Source organism: Helianthus annuus, chromosome 4, assembly GCF_002127325.2.
Source record: "Helianthus annuus cultivar XRQ/B chromosome 4, HanXRQr2.0-SUNRISE, whole genome shotgun sequence".
In the NCBI taxonomy this organism is placed as follows: Eukaryota; Viridiplantae; Streptophyta; class Magnoliopsida; order Asterales; family Asteraceae; genus Helianthus; species Helianthus annuus.
Genome location: NC_035436.2, coordinates 192635708 through 192645470, shown reverse-complemented (window position 1 = coordinate 192645470; position 9763 = coordinate 192635708). Strand labels below are relative to the sequence as shown.

General features: G+C 39.0%; 1 protein-coding gene across 4 annotated transcripts; it reads left to right on the top strand.

The window, feature by feature from the left end:
- The first annotated feature begins 4741 nt into the window (after positions 1-4741).
- Positions 4742-8457, top strand: LOC110937674. 4 transcript variants are annotated; one of them, XM_035988725.1, is made up of 8 exons: positions 4761-4890; positions 5714-5830; positions 5929-6253; positions 6328-6421; positions 6498-6619; positions 7058-7201; positions 7756-7854; positions 8273-8457. In XM_035988725.1, the coding sequence occupies exons 3-8, from the start codon at positions 5930-5932 to the stop codon at positions 8333-8335; spliced, it is 846 nt and encodes a 281-aa protein (XP_035844618.1). In that variant the 5' UTR covers positions 4761-4890; positions 5714-5830; position 5929; the 3' UTR covers positions 8336-8457. The 4 variants fall into 4 exon arrangements, with proteins under 4 accessions (XP_022035815.1, XP_022035817.1, XP_035844618.1 ...); XM_035988726.1 differs by having other exon boundaries at positions 4769-4890; positions 5764-5830; XM_022180123.2 differs by lacking the exon at positions 5714-5830 and having other exon boundaries at positions 4742-4890.
- Positions 8458-9763: the final 1306 nt, after the last annotated feature.

The following is a 9763-nucleotide window of genomic DNA, read 5'->3' as shown; positions in this document are numbered from 1 at the left end:
TGCCTACTTGTTACCTTCATGCTTTCATGTTTTCACATTATATACTTGCTATGTCCATTAGTACATTGTTTTACATGACGTTTTCATGCTATGTATGTTTATCATACTTAGTACACTTGTTTTACATGATTTTTCACGCTATGTGTGTACATTTGATTACATACTTAGTGCATTGTTTTCACATGTTTATATTTTAGGTATGACATTTGGTTTGTTTAAGTGGGACAATATACATTCATTAACTTTGATCACGCCGCTCGTTAGTAGGTAGTGGTACCATAGGAATTGACAACTCCCGTTCCTGACATCCTGGGTATGTTTGGATGAAAGGAATGACCGAATTCGATTTAAACATAAAAACCGATAGACCTTTAATTTGTTTAAAGGTTTATCACCACAGTCACAAGGCTTGAATGTATGCATTTTTACAATACCGCATAAATGTTTGTATTCAGTATAGCATGCATCTCCACAAAACATAACGTTGATTTAAACTGAGTTTTACTTCAATACTTTGTTTTGTGCATTTTCACCTATGGTTTAGTTGATACATATTTCACTTACCATACATGACCTTTTGTTTACACATGACATGATTGACATTGACATAGACATTTTGACATTGTTACACACATTACATGATATACACTTGACGTTAGACATGGTTTTTCGCTTAAACATTTTGACATTTGGTTAAACATAAACATGTTTACATTGGTGGTTTGTTTGGGTAAGTGATATAAGTAACGAGGCGTGTGTGATATGATACAAACATGGTGGATACGCCGCTGGTACTTCCTATATATAAGTGTTTGTATGATATTACGCATCGCAGCGTTGTTTAAATCATTTTAGTTTAGCTATATAACATATTTTTCGCAATACATTGTTTTACAAACAACTTGTTTTATAAAACTTATTTCACTTGGTTATTCATTTAACCATACATTATTCTTTCAAAAATACATATCTACCATCGTTTTTCAAATGACTTACAAACAATACAATCAACAAGGTTCATGACTACATTTCATTAAACATTTTTCTAAAACCTAAGTCATGGATCCTATTTTCACAAAACCTGTGTATCTCACAGGCATTTTTATGCTGACGTACCTATTTTCACATGTGTTTCAGGAGCAAATGCATAGGATGATCGTGATACACTAGGATGGACTTGGGCCTTAGTGACGATAAAATGGATCTAGACTAGTTAAAACTTGTTATGTACTTTATTTCTTTTTATTTTAAGACAATGTAACTTGTGGGTTCTCGTTTGAAACAATGTATTCCACCCTTGGGTGATGAATAAAATATTATTTGAATTACCTTGGTTGTGGAACAATAATTCTGTTACAACACTCCCCGACGTTTCCGCCACGATTTGATGTTTTACGTGGTCGGGGTGTGACAATATACTTCTACATTTCGCTCGATCTGATCTTTAAAGGCTTTGCTCATCAGACGCTGGTACGTAGCACCGGCATTTTTCAAACCGAACGACATCTTAGTAAAACAATACACTCCTTCATTGGTGACAAAGGCTGTCTTATCCTCATCTTCGACCGCCATTTGTATTTGATGGTATCCCTTGTAAGCATCAAAAAATTTTTTTAACCTGAACGTAGCGACGGAGTCAATCTTCTCATCAATCTCCGCTAGAGGAAAACAATCTTTCGGGCACGCATCATTTAAATCGGTGAAATCAATGCACATTCTCCATGAATTATCTTTCTTCCGTACCAGAACGGGGTTTGATACCCATGTTTGATACCGAACCTCTCGAATGATTCCTGCGTCTAGGAGGCTTTTAACATCTTTTGCAATGGCTTTGGCTCGATCCGGCGCCATGTGCCTTTTCCTCTGCGCTATTGGTTTGATTGATTCTTTTACGTTCAGGTGATGTTGTGCCATAGATCTGGGGACTCCTTGCATATCGGAGTGCTTCCACGCGAAGACGTCTATCGAGTTTCTTAACAATTCCCACAAGAGCTTCTTCGTTCGTTTTGGGAGCTAGGCACCAATAGCTACTTGTTGTTCGGGAAAATCCGGGTTGATTGCCCAAAGTTCCGTAGGTACTTCGGACTTTTTGGAGCTCGTTTCCGCTGCATGTCTCACTTCGGCGACAAACGAATTTGACTCTGAGAAAATAGTGGCAACTCCGGCCTTGGTAGGGAATTTAATAGCTCCATGTATTGTCGAACTGATCGCCCCGAGGGCTCTCAATCCAGGCCGTCCGAGTATTATGTTATGCGATGAATGAGTGCCAACAACCAGGAAGTTTAGTTGGACAGTCCTGCTTTTATCACCCTCTTTGAATGTAGTCGAAAGGGTAATCTGTCCTATCGGACGGACCACCTCCCCGGAGAAACTGATCAGAGGGGTGGAGACTTCAATCAAACTCTTTTTTACTTGGGGGTTCAACTGCTGGAAACATTGTAAATACATGATCTCGAAAGCACTTCCTCCGTCCACGTAAATTCGTCGGACCAGGTGTCCGGCGATGACAGCCGAGATTGTAATTGGTCCGTCTCGAGCATCATCGGGGTCGATCGGAGGGAAGTACGTTGGCTGATGCATCCATGCTGCCATATGCTGGTTTGACCGCTTTACCCCTCTTGGTTCGGTGGATCGGATCATATTGATTCCGGGCTCGGTGTTCGGATTATCAATTGCCGTTGCTGACTTCTTCCCGTCTTTTACTTCTTTCACAAGGTGCGAGAGTTTACCGGATCGTACAGCCTTCTCGATTTCTTGCTTCAGAGCCCAACATTCATCAGTTGTATGACCCTTGTCTCGGTGATATTCACAATATTTCTTGGAGTGCCTGTCCGAGCTGGGTCGTTGCTTCGACGGCGTAGGGAACCGAGTAGTCTCCGTACTAAGGATTTCGCTTGGTGATTTGGTGAGCTCAGAAAAAGTGTTGAAACGCACATTTCCTGTTCGGAAACTGCTTCGATCCGACTTCTGATACGGGCCACGATTTCTATTCCAACCATTGCTTCTATCTTTTGGTGGTGACGCATTGCGTTTCCACGAAGTGGTCCGAGCCTTAGCGTTTCTAGCTGTGGTTTCATTCGGTTGGCCGCAAGCACTCTTTCCCCGAACGAATGCCCGAGCTCTCTCCATAAGCGTCTCCATAGTTTTTGGGAGATCTCATGGAGTTTCTCCACAAGCTGATTGTTCCGAACTCCGTAGCAGAACCCAGAGACTCGGAGCTGGTCAACCGCTCCACTTATCTGCATGCTTTCTCGATTGAAGCGATCGATAAAATCTTCTACAGACTCTCCATCGCGGCGCTTTATATGGTGAACCTCGGTAATATCTTTCTTGCAGCGTCGCTGCTGACAGAAATTTTGCAAGAAAATACGCTGGAAATCCTCAAAGTGGTCGATCGACCCCTCTGGCAACCCATCAAACCAAACCCTTGCCGATCCGGTGAGAGTTTGGGCGAACATAAGACACCAAGCCGGCATAGGCCACTGCTCGACCTTAGCCGCTCTGGAAAACGCGAACATATGGTCGTCCGGATCAGAAGTACCATCGTAAAACTTCAACGTGGGAGGCATCTTCAGCTTAGCTGGGAGTGGGGCATTGACGATCCGCAACGTAAACTTTGATTGGGAAGTCATAGACGTGGGGTGGTATGGCATGAGCAGCTCGTGATCTTGGGGGTTTAAACCCATAGATCCCTGGAGAAACAGGTCGTTTAGACCGTTATTCATCGGAGCACTTGTAACCGAAGAAAATTGTGTAACATGTGTTATAGGAGTGGAGATCATAGAACTTACCATAGATGCAGGAGCGAAGGTTCCAACAGAGACGGGATTTCCCCCTGGATAGATGTTGTTAAACAAATTTGCTCGGAGACTTTGCAGCATCTCATCTCGCTGTTGCTGCTGCTGTAACTGACGCAACAGATCGGCATTCCTTAAAAGGAAAGCATTGTCGAAGGTAGGTAATGGCGTGGCAACCGGGGCAGTAACAGACATCGTGGTGACAGAACTTCCGCCTACAGGATTTGCAGCTGGAGGAACCGACGCAGATCCTATCGAAGCTGCTGAGGCGACAACTGCTGCTGAAGCAGTTGTGGAGTTAGCGTTTCCTTCCCATATATCATTGTAAGATGGGAAAGTGCTGGTGGAGACTGCTGTCGTTGATTCTTCCATGACTTCAAATGAACGAGAACAAAGAAACGAATTATGTGAATTCGAGGGGATGGCGCCACTGAAGACTCAAAAACCAGTTAGTGCGACTTGGTCAGAGTAGAGCTTCAGATGACCTAGCAAGAAACCTGCAAGATCACAAGAGAACAAACACACCGTTAGCCTCGTCACAGGGAGGGGGGCCTCTCTGTGACCAAGCTCGGGCGTGAGAATAAGTATCTGTGAGGAGGAAATAGGTCAGGGAGAGAGGGAGGAGAGTTTAGAGAGAGAAAGTAGCGATTACCCCTTGCTGGAAGTCTTGGCGGGGTATTTATAGCTTTTGGGTGTGCTGATGTGGCAAGTTAGTTAGAGTCGGACCAGTCGCTATCATGGCGGTTATGGAGGTGGGACCCAGTTAGTTACGTCGCACCAGCGTATCTGTCCGATCCGTCTTATGGTGCAAGGTCCGGTCCGACCGTAGGCGATGATTCGGTCCGGTCAGGGACGTATCCTCATCAGAACCAAACTATTTTCGGCATCGATTTTTGACATTTTCGGTATCGGTTTGATACCAGTATTTATTGGTTTTTACCTATTGATACCATACCTGTGTTTTTTGGGATTTTCGGTCACTAAAAAAGAAAACTACAAATTAAATCCACTCAGAGATTCAAATCATCCAAACCCTCTGTCCATGATCCATACGTTCCGTCTCCAACACTCGAAAATCTCCAATATTTTGCAGGTAAATTATTTATTCCTCATGTTCTTGCTCGCTGTTTCATATCATTTTAGCTACACTGATGTCGGCGTATTGTCAATTTCACCGTATGTAATCAGAAATCAGATGAAAACTGTTTGTTGTTGATGAGTTTCAAATTATGAACAGAGTGATGTTACAGTGGAATTACTGTGTTTTATTCAAATATAGCTTATGTTGATTAATTCAAAGTATTAGTTATTGTTCATGATAAATTGGCTTTTTTAGGGTTTCATTATTTGAAGTATTAATTAGGTGTGGTAAAGTCACAGTTTAGGAGTTTTAACATAATAATTCATATCAGTTTTTGACAGGAGAAACATTTATGCCACAGCAGATTGACAAAATTATAAGAAGATTATAATTTACAAGTAGGAAATAATATCAATTAAACATCACCCATAGATAAATTTATTTCTATATCTATGTGTAGGTCCCACGGGGACATTTTTAGGGGTGTGCAATGTTCGGTTCGGTTATTAGCAATTTAGCATTAACCAAAGCCGAAACCGAAGTCTTCGGTGAATCTATTTTATTAACCAATCGGTTTTCAGTTAATTTAATCGGTTCGGATCATTCAATTAATTTTTCAGTTTTCGGTTAATAACGAAAACCAAACTTGGGCTAAAATTTTTGCATAGAAATACATGAAATGGATTTATAAATACATAAAATGGAAGTATAAACCATGAAATACATAAAATGGAGGTATAAAAGCTAGAATTATATGAAAATATGAATGATTCGGTTCGGTTAACCAAGGGTACATAAAAACGAAAACTGATTTTCGGTTTTCGTTTACATTCAGTTCGATTTCGTTGGTTTTCGGTTAACGGTTTGGTTATTGATCACCCCTAGACATCCTGGTGGTTAAGTGGTAACTCCACAACCAAAAGGTTGGGAGTTCAAATCCTACAGAGTGCAGGTACTGGTGTATTTTTCGTAAAAAGTCTAGGAATTGTTGTTATAAAAATCTATGTATCTATGTATAGATTTAATGTTTGGATTATTTTTGGCTTGAAGGATGTTCTTGGGCCATATGGACTCGATGCAGAGACTGCGGTCCTCAAAGGAGCTACTCCTTTCTGACCCTGTGTCGGAGCTGGATGGTGACGAGGATGACAATGAGGTTTTATCACGGATACTATATACAGCCTCTTTTGAAGAATTTGCTTCTAGTATTTTAACGTATGACACTATTATATGGGTTTCGATATCACTGTTGCTGGTTTTAGCTTGGGGCGTTGGCGTAATCATGTTGCTGTATCTTCCCATGAGACGTTATGTGCTCTCAAAAGAGTTATGTTCACGAGAACTTTATGTTACTCCTTTTGAAGTAGTTTACAAGGTACAATTTTTAATTAATTTCAGATTTTAATTTGTATATTAAGGATAGATGTTGATGTCAATTTAGTTTTGAAGGTGTCAAGACCGTCTTATATACCCTTTTGCGGGGTTGTAAATCTTGAAAGGCGTATACCTCTTGCTCTAGCAGTTGATATTATCATTGAACAAGGTATCACTTTGAAGCTGTTTTATGTTCATTTGAGATTTTGTAAATTGTTTAATCTTTCATGATCGACTTTCAATAGGTTGCTTGCAAGCAATGTTTGGAATCCATACGTTTAGACTTGAAAGTGTAGCACAAGGAAAAGCTTCTTATGTTGATGAATTACAAATTCAAGGTGTTTCTAATCCTGAACTTTTAAGAAAGGTAAATACATCATGATGTTTTTGTTATGTCACATATATTGTTGAGGCCAGCTAACGTACAATACGGCTTAACGTACATCACGTACGACAGATAATTACGTTCATTTGAAAATCACGCACGTTATAAACTAAAAAACCCAAATCACGCATGTTGGAAAACATTAATCACGCATGATGAAAACATAAATCACGCACGTTATACACATAATCACGCACGTTGTCGTACGTGATGTACGTTAAGCCGTATTGTATATTACACTTTTCCTATATTGTTTAGGTTAATATACAAAGTACTTATTATTACTGGTGTCGTTATGAATTCGGATAAAAAATAGTAAAGAATTCATGTCGATTTTAAAGTTGAAGCATGGTATGTTTGACTCGAATACGTCAAAATTCTTTGACCCTTGTACAACTAATGTTGATTTCAACTCTTTAGGTGATAGTAAAAGAAGCCTCAAAGGCTATACAAGATTCCGGTAGGACCTGGAGAACCTCAGTTCATGGTACCGCGCCAGAAAATTCAACTCGGATACGATCTTTTACGGATGGAAGTGTTTTCAGATCACCAAGAAACGGGAAGGTAATTTCGAATATCAGTCTAGATATTAAAACATAGAGTAATATGCCATTTTCATCCCTGATGTTTGGACGCTTTTTGCGACTTTCGTCCAAAGGTTTGTTTTTACGCATCTGGATCCAAAAGATTTGAAATCTTGCCATTTTCATCCGACTTGTTAACTCCATCCATTTTTCTCCGTTAAATGAGGGGTATTTCCGTTGACATTTTAACGGAGAAAAATGGATGGAGTTAACGAGTTGGATGAAAATGGCAAGATTTCAAACCTTTTGGATCCAGATGCGTAAAAATAAACCTTTGGACGAAAGTTGCAAAAAGTGACCAAACCTCGGGACGAAAATGACATTTTACTCTAAAATATAAGAGAACAAACTTTCAGACAATTTAATACTAAGTTATGCACAAAATAACAAGTAGCTCAAAAAATTTAGATAAACTTTCAAAATGTCACACTTTAAACAACTAAAAGTATAGAACACAGGATATCTATTTTAAAGAACAGTTTAAAACAACGAAGTTTTAAACTACACTGAGATGTTGAAATGTTTGATACACAGGCGATAATTTCACCTAGACCTGCTTTAGCGGAACAAAGAGTATTGAGTTGTACAGAGGTGCTAATATACAAAATGGATGAAGTCAGCCAATCCGTTAAGGTATGTATTGATTAAGTAAGCCAATCCATTAATGCAGAATCGGCTGCATTAGACTTGACTTGCGAACCATGAGAGTCCTAAACCAACAAAAGTCATTCAAAACTTTGTAAATCTTCATGTCACCTTCCCAATCTTTGAGTGCATCATATTCTTTTAGTCCTCAAATCATTTGTTGAGGATGGGTTACCCTGAAATTTCTTTAGTATTTCTACCATTTTATTTTCTAAATATTTTTTACCGTTTAATTTCCTTAATAATAACTTTTTAACATCAAATTTTGAATTGCATCCTGTTGATTTTTTAAGTGAAACTGAGAGCTCAATTCCTTCAAATAACTTGGTAATTTGTAGGATTACATCGTTTTATGATAAATTCGACACTATGGATCATTATACTTGTAAATCATGTTACTTACCAGAGACTAGAGAAAATTGTAGAAGATGCTCAAGCTCAAACCACCAATGAAGGAATGAAGGAGTGAATGAGTTGTGCTTGTTTGATTTCAGAGAACATAAATTGAATTGTTTTTTGTATTCTATAACATTCATTTCAATATTGATGGTGTATAAAATATATATTCAATTCCTCATTTTATTGCTAAAATCACTGATTAAATCTTTGAAGGCTATAATGTGATTAGATTTATAAGTCGATAACTCAACGAATTAAACATGTTTTGCAATAGAATCTTAATCGCTCAAGGCAATCATTAAAAACAGTAATCATTCTGAAAGAATAAAGAAAACCTAATTCAGAAACAGGGACCAATCAGTTGCACATCATTTCTCCAACAATCTGAAAAAGCTAAAACAATAATCGTTGCCGGAGGTGGTGGTGGTGGTGTTGAAGAGGCGGTTGACGGTTGGGTATGGTGGTGGTGGTTACCAATTGTGAAGAAGGGGGTGAATGGGTAAGTGGGTTAAAGGGGTAAATATAAAATTTCACCTCCAATTTAACGTTGCTTAACAAGGAGATAACGGGTGGGACACAAAGAAAACGTTTTGTAAACCACAAGGATTTAGCTAGCGAAAAAAAGTGGGGTTGAAGAGTGATGCAAATTACATTTTACTCTTTTAGGAAACCGAAATCTGTTGATTGGGAGATGAAGAAAACTAAAAGAGTAAACTGCAGTTTTACACCCTCTGATTAGCACCCCTTATCAGCTTTACACCATATTTTGAAAATCGATTAACTTTACACCCCTTCATTTCCAAAATGCATCAATGTTGGACCTTGCACCTTAATGCCATTCATTGCCAACATTTATCACTAATGGTCAAAGGGCAAGAAAGTCATTTCACTACTATTTTACTTAACCTAATCAATAACCAACCCCTCTTTTCTTAACCCATTTGGTTTCACAATCAACAACACTTAGATTGTCACTTTTGATGCAGGGCATTAATGGTCATTGTGGATCACTATTTGTGTATCATAGACTAACATTGTACTGTTTTTTTGTAGTTGAAGTGAGGGTGAACTTGACCCTCACAACTGTGGTGCCACATAGTGGTCATGGTCTATGGTCGCCCAATCCTCAATCTGCAGTATCCACCTGGGCATCAGAGGATCGACTAGTCATCACCAAGAACGTAGCATTATATTATATTATATGGTATGGTATGGTATGGTATGGTATGATATGGTATGGTATGGTATGGTATGGTATGGTATGGTATGGTATGGTATGGTATGGTATGGTATGGTATGGTATGGTATGGTATGGTATGGTATGGTATGGTATGGTATGGTATAACTAAACTATAAGTATGAGGGAGTTGTTGATGATCTTGATGTTAAAAGGTTACTAACTTTTACCAAGATCATGGTATACCTGTGTGATTAAACTGTGTAATTCTAACGCTTAGAATGTGTTGAATATTTAACTATTTGCTATGGTTCATTGTGT

Coding starts and splice junctions, on each gene's coding strand:
- LOC110937674 (XM_022180123.2), top strand. CDS start 5,930: ATGTTCTTGGGCCATATGGACTCGATGCAGAGACTGCGGTCCTCAAAG. Junction 6,422..6,497: donor TGATATTATCATTGAACAAG/GTATCACTTTGA, acceptor GACTTTCAATAG/GTTGCTTGCAAGCAATGTTT. Junction 6,620..7,057: donor ATCCTGAACTTTTAAGAAAG/GTAAATACATCA, acceptor TCAACTCTTTAG/GTGATAGTAAAAGAAGCCTC.